At 40.5% G+C, this 22,294-nt stretch overlaps 1 protein-coding gene across 1 annotated transcript in view; it reads left to right on the plus strand.

Annotated features, from left to right (window-relative positions):
* ARCN1 (archain 1) overlaps nucleotides 1-21,062 on the plus strand; it is a 37,228-nt gene extending 16,166 nt beyond the window's left edge. The window contains exons 2-10 of the mRNA XM_066246146.1: nucleotides 1,500-1,763; nucleotides 4,896-5,075; nucleotides 5,211-5,416; nucleotides 6,263-6,427; nucleotides 8,889-9,054; nucleotides 11,863-12,010; nucleotides 12,298-12,406; nucleotides 15,460-15,664; nucleotides 19,010-21,062. Coding sequence (XP_066102243.1) covers nucleotides 1,500-1,763; nucleotides 4,896-5,075; nucleotides 5,211-5,416; nucleotides 6,263-6,427; nucleotides 8,889-9,054; nucleotides 11,863-12,010; nucleotides 12,298-12,406; nucleotides 15,460-15,664; nucleotides 19,010-19,099 — 1,533 coding nt within the window. The 3' untranslated portion in view covers nucleotides 19,100-21,062. The remainder of the gene's footprint in view (nucleotides 1-1,499; nucleotides 1,764-4,895; nucleotides 5,076-5,210; nucleotides 5,417-6,262; nucleotides 6,428-8,888; nucleotides 9,055-11,862; nucleotides 12,011-12,297; nucleotides 12,407-15,459; nucleotides 15,665-19,009) is intronic.
* Nucleotides 21,063-22,294: the final 1,232 nt, after the last annotated feature.

The raw sequence follows: 22,294 nt of genomic DNA on the forward strand, positions 1-22,294 counted from the left end.
CCACCACAGGCCAGGCACCTATTTTTATTTTTTTAATAACATTTTATTTTTTATTTTTAAGATTTAATAACATTTTATTTTTTAAGATTTTATTTATTTTTAGAAAGGGGAGAGAGAGAAAGGGAAGGAGCAGGAAACATTAACTTTCATATATGCCTTGACCAGGCAAGCCCAGGGTTTTGAACCGGCAACCTCAGCGTTCCAGGTCAGTGCTTTGTCCACTGTGCCACCACAGGTCAGGCAAGGGCTTTAAATTTTTTTTATTTCTAAATTTGCAGTTATTTGAGAAATAGAGCAATTGATAGCTTTATCTCTTGAGATTTCACATGAGAAAATCTGCCTCATGTTCATTGGAGATAAATCAATCAGTAAAAATAAAAATTGATTCAGTAGAGGGAAATTATTTGTATAAGATATAAATCAAACACTTTTCCAGTGTAAATTGTTTTACCTTGCTGCTTAGAAAAAGCATGATAGTATTATTTCCCAAATAGTCTACTTGTTGGATAAGGACATTGTGTTCTCCTTTGATTACTGTAAAACTGTATTGATATATCGAAACTATAAACATTTATTTGAAATAACTAACTTGTTTTTTCTTCAAGCTTCTCACCTGTACAAGACAGGTTTTTGTAAGGCTGAGGAGTCTCTCTGGTAGGATGTTGATATTTCAGTGGTTATATCCTACAATTGAAACTTCTTCTAAAATGTATAAATTGTCTTTTTGTTATTTTACTTATGAATTCTTGGATTCCCTCCCTGAAGAGACTGTTAACATTGTACTTAATTTTCTTACTCCTCTCCTAATGGCATTAGCTTTCTCCTCATCTTCCTTTGGTGCTTTATTTGTTTTGTTTAATGAAATCCCAGACTCTGAGAAAAGGCTATTGGTCTTGATCATTGCCCAGTGTTAAAACCTGTGTGAAACATTGAGTCATTTAGTTTTTCATTTTACAGATTATTTACACATCTAGAGGTAGGATAGTGTGGGATGGTTAATCAAAGAGCAGGAGATAAATTTAAACTCACTAGATTGGTTCCATGTTCTAAGTAAAAATGAAAGCAAAGGTCAGGGTCAGGACCTTATAAACCATTAATTTGTGTGATCAGACCTCTGTTTTGGCTGTGGAAATCTCTGGTCTTAGAAAAAGCTTAAACTATGAGACCTCCAAAGCAGAGAGCAACTGAGTTCTGACTCACAGGAGGCCCATTAATAATGTATATACAGATTTGGGAAAAAATATTTTTTTCTAAAGTTTTCTTTAGGTATGTCATTGAAAAGTAGAAAAAATAGCTTCATTTTCCTCTGCTTTAGCTCTGTTTTATGAATTACATACTATAATTAAAACAACAGTGAACTAGAGTTTGAAAGTCATTCTAATAGTACATAGTTATGCCACTAAATAACTGAGTGTGTCATTCTATGGAAGCGCCAAGAATGTTGAGAAAACAGATGTGAAGAAATAATTAGTACTTACTTGTATGTATGTTCCTGGCAGGTGCTGTTGGCAGCAGCAGTCTGCACGAAAGCAGGAAAGGCTATTGTTTCTCGACAGTTTGTGGAGATGACCCGAACTCGGATTGAGGGCTTGTTAGCAGCTTTTCCAAAGCTCATGAACACTGGAAAACAGCATACGTTTGTTGAAACAGAGAGTGTAAGATATGTCTACCAGCCTATGGAGAAACTGTACATGGTACTGATCACTACCAAAAACAGCAACATCTTAGAAGATCTGGAGACCCTAAGGCTCTTCTCAAGAGTGGTAAGAGTCCTTCTATAATAGTAGGTTATAGTCTTTTGCTATACATTTTCTGTGTGAAACTATTTTTACCCAAAGCAGCTGATGCTTATTGTTTAGAGAATTGCAGCTCCCTCACCCCCACCCCAGCAGCTTATTGCTACAGCTCTTTATTCATTCAACAAGCACTTACTGAGTATCCTCTTAGGCTATAAGTAGTATCCTAGAAGATAATATGAAACTGCCCTTTTCTTTCCTAGTTCTTAATTGGTTACTTTAATCTGTCTTGGTGGCTCTTGACACTTGCTTGGCTGAATTCTTAGATAATGCACTTTATTTATTTGTTTGTTTGTTTGTTTACTTACTTTTACTTACTTTACATAAGAGGAGGGGAGATAGTGAGACAGACTCCTGCATGCACCTCAACTGGTATCCACCCAGTAACCCCTGTCTCAGGCCAGTGTTCCAATCAGCTGAGCTATTTTTAGCACCTGAGGTGGACATTCAGACCAACCGAGCCAGTGGCTGCGGGAAGGGAAGAGAGAAAGAGGGGGGAGAGGGAATGGAGGAGAAGCAGATGGTCACTTCTCTTGTGCCCTGTCCAGGAATTGAACCCAGGGTGTCCATATGCTGGGCTGACACTCTAGCCACTGAGCAAACTGGCCAGGGCCAGATAATGTACTTTAGGTAAGACTTATTGGGCAGTAGCCAGGGAGCCCAGATTTGTGAAGGTTCTTCCCATTCTATGGCCCACTGCCATGATGCCCAAGAGGAAGGTCAGCTCCACCAAGGGGGCTGCGAAGGAGGAACTCAGGAGGAGATCAGTGAAGCAAAAGTGGAAATGAAGCCAAAAAAGGTGACAGGAAGGGACAAATCTGCAGACAGAAATGTGCAAACAAAAGGAAAAAGGGGAGCAAAGCAAAATCAAGTTGAAGTGGATCACCAGGAACCTAAAGAAGATCTACCTGTGGAAAATGGAGAAATTAAAAATGAGGAGAGTCCAGCTTCAGATGAAGCAAAAGAGAAAGAAGCTAAATCTAATTAATATCATATACCACAGTATTTTCCAACTCAGTGATTGGAATCTAATCTTCATACTACATCAGGGTGGTTAACTCATTTGCAAAGACCAGCACTGGTCCTGCGACCAGCAGTTGAAAAATACGTATATACTGTGTCTTATCAGGGACCCTGTTTCCTTTTTTATACAGCCTAGAGGGATATTTTTATTAAGTATTTTTATTTATTTATTTATTTATTTATTTATTTATTTATTTTACAGAGACAGAGAGAGAGTCAGAGAGAGGGATAGACAGGGACAGACAGACAGGAACAGAGAGATGAGAAGCATCAATCATTAGTTTTTCGTTGCGCGTTGCAAGACCTTAATTGTTCATTGATTGCTTTCTCATACGTGCCTTGACCGCGGGCCTTCAGCAGACTGAGTAACCCCTTGCTCAAGCCAGTGACCTTGGGCTCAAGCTGGTGAGCTTTTGCTCAAACCAGATGAGCCCTCGCTCAAGCTGGCGACCTCGGAGTCTCGAACCTGGGTCCTCGGCATCCCAGTTTGACGCTCTATCCACAGTGCCACCACCCGGTCAGGCTTTTTAAGTATTTTGTAAATGCAAGTTTTTTAATAGCTCTAGAGACATTTTTTAGAAGGAGGGACTTCTAGACTTCTACTTCATCCCATTTTTTAAAGTGTAAATGCCTTTTTTAAAAGGAGAAATTATTTGGTGGTGGTTTATTTTTTGTGGGATATCAAATATGAAAGGCTTTGATTATCTTGAGTATCAGCTTAGCATTCTATAGAGGGAGTAGTTTTTATGTCCTATGATGCAAAGCATACTAAATGGCAATTTGGAGTCAGTCATGCATTTAATATGTCTTGAACATTTTAAATTCTATTCTCATGTTTCTGGTAGAATTTTTTCCTAAAGAAAATCATTTCTTGATATTGGCTCCCCCTGTCAGAATTTTGTTCACTTTGTAACATCTTTGGTGTGGTAGCCAAGTTTTTGTTTCTTTGTTAATGTGCTGTGAAAGATTAGGAATTTGATTATATAGTACATATGATATTATGACTTAGTAGGACTTTGATATAATAGCATATCAACTTTTGAAGATATTAGTATTTGATACTCTATTAAGGAAAATTAGCCTCTAGATTTTAAGCTGGAAAGTCACTGGAATAACTGTTGAGAGAAGAATCATAGCTTCATGACTATATTAATTTGAAAGAGAGAGAGACAAGGGGGAGAGAGGAGAAGGAGAGAAAGTGAGAAGCATCAACTTGTAGTTGCTTCACTTTAGTTCATTGATTGCTTCTCATATGTCCCTTGATGGGGAGGGGCTGGGGGAGGGTGCTCAAGCTCTCAAGCTGAGCCAGTGACTCTTTGCTCAAGCCAGCAGCCTTGGGTTTTCGAACTGGGGACCTCAGCATTCTGGGTTGATGTTCAGTCCATCACAGGTCAGGCATAGCTTTATGAGTTTTTAGATTTTGGTACAAAGGTTAAGAATTGTGTACAAATTGAAGTGTTTGTTAAGAATTGTGTACAAATTTAAATGTCTGTACTTACATTAAAACAGTCAATGAAATCTCAATTATGAGAATTTTTTGAAGCAAAAAAAAATATATATATATATTTGCCTGACCAGGCGGTGGCGCAGTGGATAGAGCGTCGGACTGGGATGCGGAAGGACCCGGGTTCGAGACCCCAGTATAGTCAGCTTGAGCGTGGGCTCATCTGGCTTGAGCAAAAAAGCTCACTAGCATGGACCCAAGGTCACTGGCTCGAGCGGGGGGGTTACTCAGCCTGCTGAAGGCCCGCGGTCATGGCAAATATGAGAAAGCAATCAATGAACAACTATGGTGTCGCAACGAAAAACTGATGATTGATGCTTCTCATCTCTCTACGTTCCTGTCTGTCTATCCCTATCTGACTCTCTCTGTCCCTGTAAAAAAATAAAAATTAAAAAAAAAAAGATATGTTAAAGACACACACAAAGACTTCATGTCCAAAGTCTTGCTTAAAATAGACTAGAAGGAACTAATAAAGGGATTCAGGGTTATTGAAATTTGTGTATTTGAAAGGATAAGGCTTGAAAAACATAACTGCTGATAAATCTTTCTCTTCCATTGCTGTCCATGATTAGATCCCCGAGTATTGCCGAGCTTTAGAGGAGAATGAAATATCTGATCACTGTTTTGATTTGATTTTTGCTTTTGATGAAATTGTTGCCCTGGGATACCGGGAGAATGTTAATCTGGCACAGATCAGAACCTTCACAGAAATGGATTCTCACGAGGAGAAGGTGTTCAGAGCAGTCAGAGAGGTAAATAGTTTCTTCTCTGGGACTATTGGTTTGTATGTCTTTCTTCCTGGCTTCACAATCTGATTTTTCTGTTTTTATTTGCTAGAATATACTGTACTCAAAGCTGCATCTGTGTATCTGTGTCTCTTTTCATAGACTCAGGAACGTGAAGCCAAGGCTGAGATGCGGCGTAAAGCAAAGGAATTGCAGCAGGCACGAAGAGATGCAGAGAGACAGGGCAAAAAAGCACCAGGATTTGGGGGATTTGGAAGTTCTGCAGTATCTGGAGGCAGCACTGCTGCCATGATTACAGAGACCATCATTGAAACCGATAAACCCAAAGTGGCACCTGCGCCAGCCAGGTATAATCCAGCGTATGTATAAGTAGCAGCCCTAGAAGGGCAGATGAAGGTTCTAAGTGTCTTTTTGGAGTGATGCCTGATTTTAGGCAAGCTGTAAAAATAATGAGTGACTTGATAAAGTAAAATGTAATAACTGAAATTGGTTATATTATATAGGGTTAAAGGAGAAATCTGAATGTTTTTCCTTTTGTGTAAAAGAGAGGGTTTTTTTATGTTTATTTTACTAATTTTAGAGAAAGGAAGGGAGAGAGAGAGAGAGATAGAGACAGGATCATTGATCTGTTCTTCTATGTGCCCTGATTGGGGATTGAACTGGCAACCTCTACTTCTGGACGATGCTCTAACCAATCAAGCTGTCTGGCCAGGGCTAAAAGCAAGTTCTTTTATAAATTTTACCATGACTTAATTTTCCTATGAGAGTTGCTATATTTGGGAAGAGGAGGAAAATTTAACTGTTTATGGAACATATGTTTTTGATCTGGCATTCAAGAATGGATTTCAAGGAGAATTTATGACTACCTGAAATTATATGTAAAAATTTGTTTGTACATAGGTGTATTTATGTGGATGGAAGATACAAAGTTTTTATCAGATCATGTATGCTTATAAAAGTATAGCTTTGGTCTTTGGGTACTTGAAGCTTACATGTTAATAGTGACTCAGCTGCCCATTTGAGCAGGGTTTAGTCTACTGAATGCTAGGACACTTGGGTTTTTTTCCTTGAGGTCTTCACTTTCCTCTCAAAGAACAGCTTCAGGGAAAGCTTCAAAGATAGGGATTATTAATTAATGCATATTTTATTTTTAAATCGTGCTTATTTTTTCTTATTTTGTATTCTTTCACTAGACCTTCAGGCCCCAGCAAGGCTTTGAAACTTGGAGCCAAAGGAAAGGAAGTAGATAACTTTGTGGATAAATTGAAATCTGAAGGTGAAACTATCATGTCCTCCAATATGGGCAAGCGTACCTCTGAAGCAACCAAAGTGCATGTTCCACCCGTTAACATGGAAAGGTAAGTAGTAACTTTTTCCATAAGAACAGACCACATAATGTTTAAAAAATTTTATTTCAGTGCACTATAAATTCTTTTTATGTCTTAATTTTCTGAGATTTAAAAGGCACAGATAGAGTGTATTTTAGGTTATTAACATGAAGTCCTTTTTTGTTTTTCCATTGATGAGAGAGGGGGGAAGAAGAAGGTGAGAGAGAGAGAGAAGCATTGTTCTAGTTAGTTCCATTTTTAGTCATGTACTCATTGATTGCTTCTGATAAGTCATACGTGCCCTGACCAGAGATTGAACCTGTGACCTCAGTGCTCTGGAATGATATAATATCCACTGAGCTATCTGGCCAGGGCCTCAGCCAGCTATTTTCAGTGAAGTTTACAACTTACCCTTTATTAACTGTGTGTTAGCTAAATTAAAAGTAGTTTTCAAGAAGCAACTATTATGAGTTGCTTCTCCCTCCTTTCTCTCTCTCTCCTTTCTCAAATCAATAAATAAAATAATTTAAAAATAAGAAAAAGAATCCATAAGAGTAATCTTTAAAAAAAATAACTTGTTTTCATGCCTAGTGTGTGCTTTGTGGTTTTTTTGTTTTGTTTTGTTTTGTGGCAGAGAGAGTCAGAGGGACAGATAGGGACAGACAGACAGGAAGGGGGAGAGATGAAACACATCAATTCTTCGTTGCGGTTCTTTAGTTGTTCGTTGATTGATTTCTAATATGTTCCTTAACCGGGGGGCTACAGCGAACCAAGTGACCCCTTGCTTGAGCCAGCGACCTTGGGCTCAAGCTGGTGAGCCTCATTCAAACCCAATGAGCCCGTGCTCAAGCTGGCGACCTCGGGGTCTCGAACCTGGGTCCTCCATGACCCAGTTTGACGCTCTATCCACTATGCCACCACCTGGTCAGGTGTGCTTTGTTTCTTAAAATGGGCTTAAATTAGAGAGCTAAAGCTGTGATGACCCCTATACTGTATTTTGGTATGTTGTTTTTTTTTTCTGAGAGAGAGAGAGAGAGACAGGAAGGGAAAGAGATGAGAAGTATCAACTCATAGTTAGGGCACCTTAGTTGTTAATCGGTTGCTTATCCTTTGGGCTCAAGCCAGTGACCGTGGGGTCATGTCTATGATCCCGCACTCAAGCTGGTGAGCGTGTGCTCAAGCCTGTGACCTCAGGGTTTCAGTCCTGGGTCCTCAGCTTCCCAGGCTGATGCTCTATCCACTGCACTACCACCTACTCAGGCAGTATGATTTTTTTTCTAGTTAAACTTTCAGGATAACTAATCTTTAACACAAAATTTATAAATACCTTTAGCAGCAAATTTACATAATATATTTTGCCTTTTAAATAGTTGAACCCAGTATAGAATATTTTGATTTGTTTCTTATCTCAGGACTATGGCATGGGTTGGTAACATTTTTAATGATGGTTATTAAGTTCACATATCCATGATTCAAATTCTTTTTCTTGAAGCCCAGACTTGCTGTTGGTTTTGAGGGCAAATGAAAGATGAGTCTGGGAGGATACCTCTATCAAGTGTGCATAAAAGAAGTATTTCGTTCTAGCCTGACCAGGCGGTGGTACAGTGGATAGAGCGTCGGACTGGGATGCAGAAGACCCAGGTTCGAGACCCTGAGGTCTCCAGTTTGAGCACAGGCTCATCTGGTTTGAGCAAAGCTCACCAGCTTGGACCCAAGGTCTCTGGCTTGAGCAAGGGGTTACTCGGTCTGCTGAAGGCCCACAGTCAAGGCACATATGAGAAAGCAATCACTGAACAACAACTAAGGTGTCGCAACCAAAAACTAATGATTGATGCTTCTCATCTCTCTCCGTTCATGCCTGTCTGTCCCTATCTGTCCCTCTCTCTGACTCTCTCTCTGTCTCTGAAAAAATAAATAAAATTTAAAAAAAGGAAGTATTTTGTTCTATTCTGTATGAAACGAATAGTTACATTGGGATACATCTTTTAAATCACTAAAGCTCTTGTGCCATTTATAGTGTTACTTTGAGTGAAACAGAGGCTTGACACTATTTTAAAAAGTTGCTAGAGATCATTACATATTAGAGAGGGCTTGAGACTCTTTTCTAAATACTGAAATACTCACTGAGCATGGAGCAAACATTTGTGAAGGTAAATGGGACCCTGTGTTGTCTTGAGATATACTCCTTTGTGGTCTTGGGTCTCTTGCCTTTGTTTCTAGGAACAGAAATTGGAACAGAGAACAGAGTTGGATTCCAGAATATTCTTTTTAGTCTCTGTAGTTCACTCAGCTAAAAGTAGTTTTAGTTAAGAATATGGATAGACTGTATTTAATAAACTCTGTGTTTTGCGAATGCAACTATAAACATACTTTTGGCCCTCCCTGTATAGCAGCAGCACCTTAAAATAAGTTGTGGGTGGCTTCACCATTAAACTCTAGGGAAGGGGGTTCTGGTTTCTACCTTTCTGAATAAATGTATTTTTTTTTAAAGTGTGCACATGAAGATTGAAGAAAAAATCACACTAACTTGTGGACGAGACGGAGGATTACAAAATATGGAGTTGCATGGCATGATTATGCTTAGGATCTCAGATGATAAATTTGGCCGAATTCGTCTTCATGTGGAAAACGAAGATAAGAAAGGGGTGCAGCTCCAGGTGTGTAGAGACTTGATAAGTGAACTTAAAGACTTTTGTCTGCCTGCCTAACTCAGTCTTCCCAACCAGAGTTCCTCTTATGGACCATAGAACACAGAAGATTACAAAAGCTGTATAGCTAGTGCCATTCTAGGTGCCTAGAATAGAAGTTAATTTATTGCGTACAGTGAATGCCTTGAAACAATAAATCTCTTCCCAAGCCAGTTGAGAGTGACTTATAGCAGTGGTATTAAACTGGCCCTTTAATATTGGAATTGAATGAAAAGTCATTTTAAAATCTAATAAATGGCCTGAGCAGTGGTGGCACAGTGCATAAAGTGTCAACCTGGAACGCTGGGGTCACTGGTTCTGAGTGCGGGCTCATCAGTGTGGAGTCACTGTCTTGAGTGGCAGAATTGTCCACAGGATCCCAAAGCTGGTCAGCTTGAGCTAAAGGTCTCTGGCTTGTGCAAGGGGTCACTGGGTTGGCACTGGTCAAGGCGTGTATGGGAAGCTGTCAATGCACAAGTAAAGTGAAAGCGGCTACAGTGTTTCTAATCCTCTCCCTCGCTTTCTTAAAAAAAAAAGAAAAATTTAAAAATATAACCCTGGCCGGTTGGCTCAGTGATAGAGCGTCGGCCTGGCGTGCAGGAGTCCTGGGTTCGATTCCCGGCCAGGGCACACAGGAGAAGTGCCCATCTGCTTCTCCACCCCTCCCCCTCTCCTTCCTCTCTGTCTCTCTTCCCCTCCCGCAGCTGAAGCTCCATTGGAGCAAAGATGGCCTGGGCGCTGAGGATGGCTCTGTGGCCTCTGCCTCAGGTGCTAGAATGGCTCTGGATGCAACAGAGTGACGCCCCAGAGGGGCAGAGCATCGCCCCCTGGTGGGCATGCCGGTGGATTCCTGTCGGGCGCATGCAGGAGTCTGTCTGACTGCCTCCCCATTTCCAGCTTTGGAAAAATGCAAAAAAAAAAAATAATAATAATAAATGCCTTCATACTCCTTAGCAAAGGTGCAGAGAGATACTTACCTATTGCTATTTTATGTAAAGAGTAAAACAATTCATTTAGGATATTGCTTGAAATATAGTTTTAAAAAAACAAAGTTTTTTAACTTAATAAGGAAGTATTTTACTGAAACAGGTTATGATGCCAAATGTACTCTTTCTGTCACTGTGTAAATTACCAGTGCTTGTTTTATTATCTAAAGGACAATATCTAATGGTATATTTGAAAAATGCATAAAATCCTTACAAAATAAATGTCTATGTTCTTTATATTATTATGCTTGTTCTTGTTACTTTTTTTTTTTTTTAAGCAAGTGAGAGAGGGACATACAGGAAGGGAGAGAGATGAGAAGCATCAACTCGATGTTGTGGTACTTTAGTTGTTCATTGATTGCTTCTCGTATGCGCCTCGACCAGGGTCTCCAGCTGAGCCAGTGACCCCTTGCTGAAGCAAGCAACCTTGGGCTTCAAGCTAGAGACCTTTGACTCCAGCCAGCAATCTTTGGACTCAAGCCAGCGACCATGGGGGTCATGTCTATGATCCCATGCTCAGGCCAGCGACCCTGTGCTCAAGCTGGCAAGCCTGCAATCAAGCCGGCAGCCTCAGAGTTACAAACCTGGGACCTCAGCGTCCCAAATCGACACTCTATCCACTGTGCTTCCTGCCTGGTCAGGCTCTTGTCACATTTTAAAAAAATGTTTATTTTTTTGATTTTTGAGAGGGGAAGGGAGAGAGCAGGAAAAAGACAAGAACATCTGTTCCTGCATGTACCCTGACTGGGTATCAGACCAGCAACCTCTGTGCTTCAGGATGATGCTCAACCAACTGAATGTGATTTTGTCTACTTTTTTCCCCCATAGTCAGCATAAAGTTGTCTTTTGAAAGTAGTGCTTTTATTATTTGACACCAGCTTTGCTGTCTCTTAATTATATATAGATTGTTATCCAAAAGTTACTTCTTTTCCTTTTTTTCTCCAGGTATGACTTCTTTTATTTATTTTATTTTTATTTTTATTTTTTTTGTGGCAGAGACAGAGAGAGTCAGAAAGAGGAACAGATAAGGCCAGACAGACAGGAAGGGAGAGAGATGAGAAACATCAGTTCTTTGTTGCAGCTCCTTAGTTGTTCATTGATTGATTTCTCATATATGCCTTGATGGGGGGGGAGGTGGCTACAACAGACCGAGTGACCCCTTGCTCAAGCCAGCGACCTTGGGCTCAAGCTGGTGACCTCAAGGTCTCAAACCTGGGTCCTCCACATCCTACTCCGACACTCTATCCACTGTGCCACTGCCTGGTCAGGCCAGGTATGACTTCTTTTAAAAAAATTAACCCATCTTACTTGGCCTGAGTTTGAACAACTTTAGTGCACTGGGCAAAATTGCAACTGAACTTTCCATAGAGCTTTTCCATCTCCCTCCTCTTTAGTGTAAAGCCAGGGCTGCTCTCTGATCCGGGCCGCTGATCAATGTGTGACTCTAGTCTTTCACTTGGCAAGCTTGACCCTGTTATCAGGCGCTTTCTGTGAAGTATTTTTGGAAAAGTCTTTTGATTAAAAGTCAAACTTCCTCAATTACAAAATTATTAACTTGTTCAATTACAAATAAAGTGACTTAGAGTTGAAATCATTTTTTTTACTATTTTTTAAATGTCTAAATTTTAAAAGTTTTTAAAGAAGTGGAATCTTTATATAAAATCAATAAGAATTGGAATTTTTTAGGTACTCTATTTTAGACATTTTGATTATGGCCCATGGAAGACTAGAAGGAATTTATTTTCTTTCTTATGTCTGAGTCTCAGAAGTTTTCTTTCTTTTTTTATTTCAGACCCATCCAAATGTAGATAAAAAACTTTTCACTGCAGAATCTCTAATTGGCTTGAAGAACCCAGAGAAATCATTTCCAGTCAACAGTGATGTAGGGGTGCTAAAGTGGAGACTACAAACCACAGAAGAGTCTTTCATTCCACTGACAAGTAAGTGCTCTGGCCAGTGCTGCTGAGCTAGTCTGCACTGAAGCTGCAAATAGCCCTGGCATATGCACTCTTCTCTTCATTGCCATCCGAAATTCTTTTTGAGAAGGTGACCTGCTGCATTTTGTGTGTTTTAATCATGAGCTTTATTTTTTAGTAACTTTAATATTGAAACTGTTACTTATAATAGTTTATGTTAGGATGTTTAACTTCCACAACTGTCAGCTTTGATTTGCCATCTTCACACTTTTTCTGATGTTCCAGTATGCCTACTTTGCTTTTCTCCTCAGTTAATTGCTGGCCCTCAGAGAGTGGAAATGGCTGTGATGTCAACATAGAATATGAGCTACAAGAAGATAATTTAGAACTGAATGATGTGGTTATTACCATCCCACTCCCGTAAGTGATGTCTCCCCACATAAACATTTTTTCTGTATTGGGTTTATAGAACTAGTCTTTTGAAGTTAGTTTTGGAGGCAGCAGTTAGCTAACTATTCAAAGATACTTGTTTCTTAAAAAAGACCAGTTGTGAAAGAAGCCAATTACAAAAGGCTACATGCTATATGATTGCATTTATGTGACATTCTGAAAAGGTAATAACTTGGAACAGAAATCGGGAGGTAGAAAAGAAGGCTTCCTTTTTTTTTTTTTTTTTTTTTTAAGGCATTTGACTACACAAGGGAACTTTTGGGGTTGATGGAAATATTCTGTAATTTCACTGTGATGGTGCTTACAAGATTACATATATACATTTGTCAAAATGCACTGATACAGTTTAAATGCACTATATAGTTTAAAAGGAGTGTGGAGTTTACTGACTTTGAAACCAAACTAAATCTACACAGCCTGTTGAGTTCCAGAACTGTTTTCAGATGTTGGTCCTCAGTTTGTTGGTGTAGTTATAAAGATTTCCAGGAGGAGGAGCCACTGCTCACTTTCTGTTTCTTTTTGCTACTCTTAAAGAAAGTGAGTCTGTCAGACTGAATTTTTTCTTTTTCATTTTGCTTTGTCAACTTTTTTTTTAAAAGATTTTATTCATTTTAGAGAGGGGGCAGAGAGAGGGAGAGGGAGAGAGGAGCAGGAAGCATCAACTCTCATGTGTGCCTTGACCAGGCAAGCCCAGGGTTTTGAACCGGCGACCTCAGCATTCCAGGTTGACGCTTTATCCACTGCAGCACCACAGGTCAGCTCTGACAACTTTCAGCTAAAGATGAGAGTATGTTTTCCAGGGAACTGTTGATTCTTGCTGAAAATGGTATCTGCATAAGTTTCAGTAAATTTTCTAACAGCTTTATTGAAGTTTAATTGACATACAATACACTAAACATATTTATATTGTACAGTTTGTCAAGTTTTAACATGTATATACCTGTGAAACCATCACCACAGTTAAGCTAACAAAAATGTCCACTCCCAAAACTTTTTCTTGTGTGTTTTAAATGGCCTGCTTTTTAGGTTCATCTGGAAATAGTCTCTGCTTTAAGTTCCTCTCCTTTCTAGCATTTCCAGTGCGTGCACACTGTCATTACTATACCTGTGCACCCCAGCTCCTCTCCTCTACCTCTTAGCCCCTCTGTCCCCTATGAACTCCTGGTAAGTGTATCTTTACTGTTATGTATATTGCTTTGTTATTGTTGCAGATGAAATGGTACTAATTATCTTATAGGTTTGTTCTTTTTTTTTTTTTTGATAATTCAGGCCTTTACATGGCGAGGTCTGGTTTTAGTCATTTTTATTTCTGTTTTCAAAAATACGTTTTATTACCAGTATGCCTTTAATGTGACAGGTAACCATCTCACTTCATGGCTTGGCTGTTCTTTCAGAGCAGTATATGCTTCCCTGAACCATTGTGGGTCTTGGACACTGATAACAGGTGCAGGGTTTGTTTTGTCAAGACTTATTTGACTAGAGTATTTTTAGGTTGCCACAATTTTGAGGCCTTTCCATCTACCCTGTAATTGTGGTTATGGTGGTTTCCTGTGTCTTAGTTTTTTTTCAATGATCTCTAGAAGAGACCCTTAGATCAGTGGTTTTCAACCTTTTTACACTAGGGGACTGGTGAGAATAGAATTATTTTGCAGACTGCTAAGGCAGAAATCACTGTGAGCATAAGCAGATTTGACGAAGATCGTTGGGTCTATACTCTTCATACAACATCAGGGTGGGTAACTCTTTCTACACGAAATTTCTGGCAGCCGGTCTGCCAGCAGTTAAAAAACAGTGCCTTAGACCAGTGGTCCCCAGCTTTTTTGGGCCACAGACCGGTTTAATGTCAGAAAATATTTTCACGGACCGGCCTTTAGGGTGAGACGGATAAATGTATCATGTGACCGAGACAAGTGTCAAGAGTGAGTCTTAGACAGATGTAACAGAGGGAATCTGGTCATGTTTTAAAAATAAAACATCATTCAGACTTAAATGTAAATAAAACGGAAATAATGTAAGTTAGTTATTCTTTCTTTGCGGACCAGTACCAAATGGCCCACGGACCGGTACCAGTCTGTGGCCCGGGGATTAGGGACCACTGCCTTAAACAACATTTTACCCTAGCGTCCAGAACTGGTTCAATTAGAGACCAGAATCGGAATTGAGATAGGACAGAGACAAGAGCATATATTCAACTGGGGCCATACAATTGATAGGGAAGAGTTAGTTGTATTACATCGCCCATAAAGTTTTTGCTGTCTCCATTATTTACCCTGATCCTAATATGAGCATGGAATGTCACCGGTGAGTTAAAAGATGGTAAATTTAGAATGTGTAGGGGTAGGTGACACTGCCCCTTCAGCCATGTTTGGAGATGTAGGGTACATTCCAACTATATAGTTCTTTTGCAGGTTACAGACACTGTGTTTCTCTTTCGCCCTTCATGTTTGCATTTTTTTGGGGGTAATTAGGCTTTCACTTACCAACCAGAGTCCATTTACTGGCCTCAATTACAGTAACTTTCAAATCATTCTAAAATCTTTTGAAAATGTTCTCTCAAAGGCCAAATTTACTCCATTCTAAATAACTACATAGTGGTGTTTAAAGTCCACTCCTACACACAACTATTATCAACCTGTTTTTCCCCTTACTGTCTCTTAATTCCTTCTTGACATGAACACAAACCATTGGTACAGATTTTTGGAAATATATCCCACTTCACACATTTGTCAGTCTCAGTCACCTGCTAGCTCCAGATCTAGTCACAGGTTGGAGCAGCCCATGGGCATGTTTGCAGATTACCTCTGGGTACATCTGTTTGTATCTACAAAGAGAGTGAGTCCTTAGCCAAGGTGCTAGGACTTTGATCCTTGAAATGATTAAGGAACCTGATTTTTTCTTGGACTATCTAAAAGTGGCAGAATCTAACAGTGGACTGTCTAAAAGGAGCACTTGGGGCTAGTTTTCCTTGGCAGTGTTCTTCCAGCTGTGGACAACTAACTTGACCTGTATGTTCCTCATGACAGATCTGGTGTTGGCGCACCAGTGATTGGTGAGATCGATGGCGAGTATCGACATGACAGTCGAAGAAATACCTTGGAGTGGTGCCTGCCAGTGATTGATGCCAAAAACAAGAGCGGCAGCCTCGAGTTCAACATCGCTGGGCAGCCCAATGATTTTTTTCCTGTCCAAGTCTCCTTCATCTCCAAAAAGAACTACTGTAACATACAGGTACCCATTTTAAAGGGAGCCAATATAGGGAAAGGGATAAGACAGATAGATGACAGCTTCATGGTCTTTGCAAAAAAGGAGAAAAGCTGCCGTTATCCGCCTGTCCCGTTGCTGACTCATTATATGATTGTGGTCAGATTTCTTTCTTTTCTTTTTTTTTTTTTTTACAGAGACAGGTAGAGAGTGGGATAGACAGGGACAGACAGACAGGAACGGAGAGATGAGAAGCATCAATCATTAGTTTTTCGTTGCAAAACCTTAGTTGTTCATTGATTGCTTTCTCATATGTGCCTTGACTGTGTACCTTCAGCAGACCGAGTAACCCCTTGCTTGAGCCAGCGACCTTGGGTCCAAGCTGGTGAGCTTTGCTCAAACCAGATGAGCCTGCGCTCAAGCTGGCGACCTCAGGGTCTTGAACCTGGGTCCTCTGCATCCCAGTCTGATGCTCTATCCACTGCGCCACCGCCTGGTCAGGTGATTGTGGTCAGATTTCTCACCTGCTTTACCTCAGTTTTTCTCTTTAGATCAGACAAAGTGAAGAAACTGAATATAAAGACATGTAAAAGACTTACATGTTGTGCAAGACTTATATCTCTTAGTTGCCTATTTATTTAGTCTCATATTTTAAAATCCATTTGCCAAAACACCCAACACATGGTTTTGTGTAATGCCTTTTGTAATGCCACATAGTTTGAACCCAAGAAATGAAAAAAAGTTTTATTTAGAAGGCAAAATTACTGTCTCAGAAAAGTGATTCTACAATTTTTGGATTACTTATGTCACAACTTCCCTTCCTTAATACAGATAATCATGAGCCAATTCTTTTAAAAATCATTCTTTAGGTAGACAAAGCAATAGAAATTTGTGAACTATTCATTTAGGTTTTTTTTATCATTGTCCCTCTACTTTTTAAAAAAATTATTGATTTATTGATTTTAGAGAGAGAGAAAGGGAGGGAAGAGACAGGAACACTGATTTGTTTCTGTATGTATCCTGTCCGGGGATCAAACCCACAACCTTTGTTTATCCAGACTGCGCTCCTAACCAACTGAACTATCCAGCTAGGCCATCCTTCCACTTTTTGAATTTGCATTACAAAGACCCAGTTTATATTGCCGTTTCCCTTTGACTCACTGATTGCTCACTATTCTGGCTCTATCTTACCTTCCCAAATGGTCTGTTTCTCCTAGAAGAGCTTGGGAAATTATCATTTCCTCTGTTGGATGGTTACAAAGAGCAGTTCTCTCTCTCACCCCTGTCAGTTACTGACATAACCCCATCAGTGTTGGGTACACATTGCTGAACCCAAGACATTAGGTAGAAATGAGCACATTTTTCTGTTTGGGATCTTTTGAAGAATAAGACAATATAATTACTCTCTCAAAACCTCTTTAAAAAAAGACAAGATCTCACTAGAAGGACTCAACTATTTGGAAAATAAGTATGATAGAGCAGCTTAGTAAGATTTTGAAAGCAAATCAAACAAATGATTTTGAAGGGTTAGAATATTGCATTTTGGATCAAATATTAATTGATTATTCTGGTAAAATGTTTATGAACTTCATAGATTTTACACTGCTCACAAAAATTAGGGGATATTTCAAAAAGAATATGAAGCAATAAAAAATGAAGCATTTGATTTTTATTAATAAGAACATCAGAAAAGCAAACAAGTCAAAGAAAGTTGTTCAATTATGCAAATGAGATGCAAACTCAATTATCGTGATTGAGAACAAGTGACATATTGGTGGGGTGAACAGAAGCATGTCAAACTGGACGAGAGTGCCGCACATCGACTGTTCAGTAGGTGTATGGTCACCCAAGACTGCCAAACCACACTGACAGCGATGGGGCACGGATGGATCAGAGTGTCCAGCAGTTCTTGTGGGATCCTCTGCCACTCCTGCTCCAGGGCAACTTCCAGCTCAAGAAGTGTTGTGGGAGGCACGGGACGGTTTGCCAGACGTCTTCCCAGTGCATCCCAAGCATGTTCAATGGATTCAGGTCTGGAGAACGTGAAGGCCAGTCCATGTTTGATTCCTGCCTCCTGAAGCATGTTGTTGATGAGATGCACACGGTGGGGCCTTGCATTATTGTCCATGAAAAGAAAGTTGTTTCCAACTGCTCCAGCATAGGGTACCACTATAGGGTGCAGGACTTCATCTCGATATCTGACAGCAGTCAGTGATCCGTTTCTGATGACGTGGAGGTCAGTACGACCACCAATGCTGATGCTAGCCTACACCATGATTCCACCACCACCGTAGGAGTCCCTTTCTTGCATGAAACGTGGATTCTCCCATGTTCCTTGTTCACGCCAGGTCAGGACACGATGATTGTCAGGCTGCAGACTGAGAAGAGGACAGTTGACCACTCATCACGGATCCAATGATGATGCTTATCAGCCCACCTTCTATGGGTTCTACGGTGTTCAGCGGATAACGGAATATATACCATTGGTCATCAGGCATGCTGTCCAAGATGATGGAGCCAATTTCATATGGTCTGGGTACATATCCATCATCTAGTGGCAGCAAGAAACTGTCCCCGCAGCTCTGTTGCATTGCTGCACCTGTTCCTTCTTGCCAATAAGGTCAAGTAGCAGTCGTCTCTTGCTGTTGTGACAGACGGGCGACCCTGCCCTCGTCTTCTTCGTACTGTGCCAGTCTCTTGAAAGGGATCCCACAGTCTGCTAATCACACTTTGGGAGTTCCAAGTGCTGTTGCCACTGTCGTCTGTGTTTGACCAGCTTCAAGACGTCCTGTGGCTCTCCAGGCTTCGTATTTGGGCAAATCGTGTGGCAGGGGCATTGCAAGGGCTGGGAAATTGCAGGATGTGCACTTTCAAGATCAGGGAATGTGCAGATACTCCAGTACTTTCAGCCTTTTGTATAGTGCATTTTCACCAAAGAAATAAAAGTTGGTTTTGCATCTCATTTGCATAATTGAACTTTCTTTGACTTGTTATTTGCTGTTCTAATGTTCTTGTTTAATAAAAAAAATATCAAATGCTTTTTTTTATTGCTTCATATTCATTTTGAAATATCCCCTAATTTTTGTGAGCAGTATATATGGTGAGATCTGGGTAGTGCCACTCATTCTGGACCTTTTGCTTAATATTACCCTACATCTCATCCCAGCAGTTGTGTTTTCTATCTAGAAAGCTGGTTGCTCATGTTGATGGAGAAGAGTGCTGCTGTGAGCAGTGGTTGTGAATTGCACTTTTTTAGCACTTGAGTTACTTTTAATACTGCTCTTAAGAAATGTGATCTGTTGTATACTGAGAATTTAGTTGGCATCTTTAAGACTTGTTCTCTTTTACCTTACTCTCTGTTTGTTTTCCTAGGTAACCAAAGTGACCCAGGTAGATGGGAACAGCCCAGTAAGGTTTTCCACAGAGACCACTTTTTTAGTGGATAAGTATGAAATCCTGTAAAACTAAGAAGAGGGAACCGAAAAGGAAAACTTTCAAATTAATAAAGAAGAAGCCAGCAGTGGCCGAAGAGTTTTTTTCCAAATCTACAAGCCATTGGAGACCCTTTTTTCCTAGTATAATGCACGATTCTCGGCGTGCAAGGACCCTCAACTCACTCTCAGTGTTTCATGTCACAGAGACATTCTTTGGCAAAGAAATGACACAAACATAAAGGGAAAGGCTGCTGATTTCTTTGGCAGATTCTACTGGCCAGCAGAAAAGCAAGCTTTCTAGAGAATGCCCCCAGTTAAACACCACCTCTGCCTTCACCTAAGTTGTTCCTTTCTTTTAATTCCTAAATATAGTTATGTTTCATACTTCTTTGCATAAGATTTTAATTTTTCATACTCTTTTCCTTTACCTTTAGTTTTCTTTATATATTCAAGCACTGGGATCATCTGTAAATAGGTGTTGTATTTATTTGGTACTCCTAGAACAAGTTGATCTAATCCAGTCTTGAGTTTTTGGACTATACAGGTGAATTGCTTAAGGTGTTTGGAGTCTAGAAGTTAAAAAATAAGGACGTCTCTTGTCCTTTTCCTGTATCTTTTCATTCCTCCACTCCTTTGCCAACTTGTTTTCCTTTTAGGGTGGTCCCTCTAGTTTAGAACAGTACTTTGAATATTAAAGACAGCTGAGAGACAGCTTTCAGATGACACAGGCCCCACTTCAAGATGTCTGGGAGGAGGATGATTATGTCCAGTTAGGGATTTCACATCCACAGGTAATCATGTGTGCTGCTACCTAGGCCTCCAGTTCTCCACATTTTGGGTACTTCAGCTAAAACACAACGCATGGTCTTTGTCATCCATTCATATTCCTCAGATTCACCGCCTCCCTCTTTCTGGCTGTTGTCTATGTCATCAGTCCTTTTCTAGAAGAGACGAGGTTATTATTTTGAAGGTTGTGGGTACCATGAGTCTTTGTGCCAATTTCATTGGCCCTAAACCATCAAGGAGACTCTGAGTTCCACTACCAGGTTTTTAGCATTTCAAGAGGCAGCTGACTATATATATTGGTATGTATTAGAGTGTAGCCTGCCCAGCATGTTTTCACCAGCTTATCTGTCTCTGAAATTCTTCTTTTATGTCTTTTCAGTTGTCATCATGTGGTAGTTATTTCCGAGCCCCGTCTCATTCATTACTTTTTCTTTCTTTCTTAAACATTAATTTGTTATTCTACCCATTCATGCGTTCACTGGTTGTTTTCCATATGTGCCCTGACCAGGGATCAAACCTGCAACCCTGGCACATCGGTTGACACTCAAACCAACTGAACTACCTAGCCAGGGCTCATTTCATTACTTTTTCAATTGAGAAGACATTAGCCAGCCCATTGTTGGCTTTTACCTAAAAGGGTTGCACTCAGGAGGGTGGTGGAGTTGCTTTCAGGCTGCAGCCACGCACAGGGGGAAGAGGCAGGCTGACGGTAGATGACGCTGCACTGTCAGCTGGTTGGAGGCTATCATTCCCACTGGCTTTCCCTGTGAGGAGTGTACTGTACTTGAAGCAAAGCAGTCACACATAAATGGTCATGGATGGAATTGATTGCCAAAGAAATTTCTGGCCTTTCCCTTAAGTGCATCAGGGAAGAATCCTTATCCCTAGCTTGGTTTCCACATGAAGAGGTTTTTTTGTGTGTGGGATTTTTCTTGTTTTTTTGGAAGGGGACTGGGACAAGAAAACTGTCATGTAGTTAAATAGGCAAGAAATCTTAATAATCCAGTTTTGAGAGTTGCTTGTCCATGTGATTTTTTAAAAGTCAAGTTTAGTTTTACAAAAACCTTTTTTTCTGAAATTACTTTTGGGATAATATTTAAAATGAGAGATGTTTTGTAACCCTGTAAAATACATAGGGAATATAACATTCCAGTGTACACAAAGAAGACAAATTCTTTAATCAAATAAAAGTATTATAAAATGTATGTTTATTAGACTCTTGTCTCATACTTTGGTGTCTGCTTGCTGATTCAGGATAATGTAATGGGATCTAAGATTAAAAATTAATGATATGTTTTTTTTAAGAGAAAATAATCTCTATCTGAGAGTATTCATTGCCTTTCTCATTACAGGTATGGTGTCTCCTTGTGTATTTTTCTGTGTTTGAGCATATGCATACACGTGTGCTTTGACAAAGTAGCTTTTGAATTTAGTGTTACTCATTGACTTTTGGTCTTAATAGTGTCCATGACAGTTGTAGAGGCAGAGAACTGAGGCTTTTTTTTTTCTTTTTTTGACAGAGAGAGTCAGAGAGAGGGACAGATAAGGACAGACAGGAAGGGAGAGAGATAAGAAGCATCAGTTTTTCACTGTGGCACTTTAGTGGTTCATTGATTGCTTTCTCATATGTTCCTTGACCTGGGGGGCTACAGCAGACCAAGTGATCCCTTGCTTAAACCAGTGACCTTTGGCTCAAACCAGATGAGCCCGCACTCAAACCAGCAACCTCAGGGTTTCAACCTGGGTCCTCCGCGTCCTAGTCTGACATTCTATCCATTGCACCACCGTCTGGTGAGGCTGAGACTTTTTCTTTTTTTTCTTTTTTCTTTTTCTGAAGCTGGAAACGGGGAGAGACAGTCAGACACACTCCCGCATGCGCCCGACCAGGATCCACCTGGCACGCCCACCAGGGGGCGACGCTCTGCCCACCAGGGGGCGATGCTCTGCCCCTCCGGGGCGTCACTCTGTTGCGTCCAGAGCCACTCTACCGCCTGGGGCAGAGGCCAAGGAGCCATCCCCAGCGCCCAGGCCATCTTTGCTCCAATGGAGCCTCCGCTGTGCTGCGGGAGGGGAAGAGAGAGACAGAGAGGAAGGAGAGGGGGAGGGGTGGAGAAGCAAATGGGCGCTTCTCCTGTGTGCCGTGGCCGGGAATTGAACCGAGGACTTCTGCACACCAGGCCGATGCTCTACCACTGAGCCAACCGGCCAGGGGCCTGAGACTTTTTCTTTAAAGAATAAGAAGGGTTTGTGATATGGTGAAGCATTCTCTGCTCCATGAGACAAACAGTGGCAAGAAGTAAGTTATCCAGGGATGAGTGATGAATGCCTTGGGAGTTAATTCCCTCCGAAAGGCTTTAATATGGAGGGAGGTGGACTTATTCACTTTATTTAAATTGAGAAACTATAGAACATCAAATTGTTTGAAAGGCAAATTATT

Source organism: Saccopteryx bilineata, chromosome 1 (genome assembly GCF_036850765.1).
Source record: "Saccopteryx bilineata isolate mSacBil1 chromosome 1, mSacBil1_pri_phased_curated, whole genome shotgun sequence".
In the NCBI taxonomy this organism is placed as follows: domain Eukaryota; kingdom Metazoa; phylum Chordata; class Mammalia; order Chiroptera; family Emballonuridae; genus Saccopteryx; species Saccopteryx bilineata.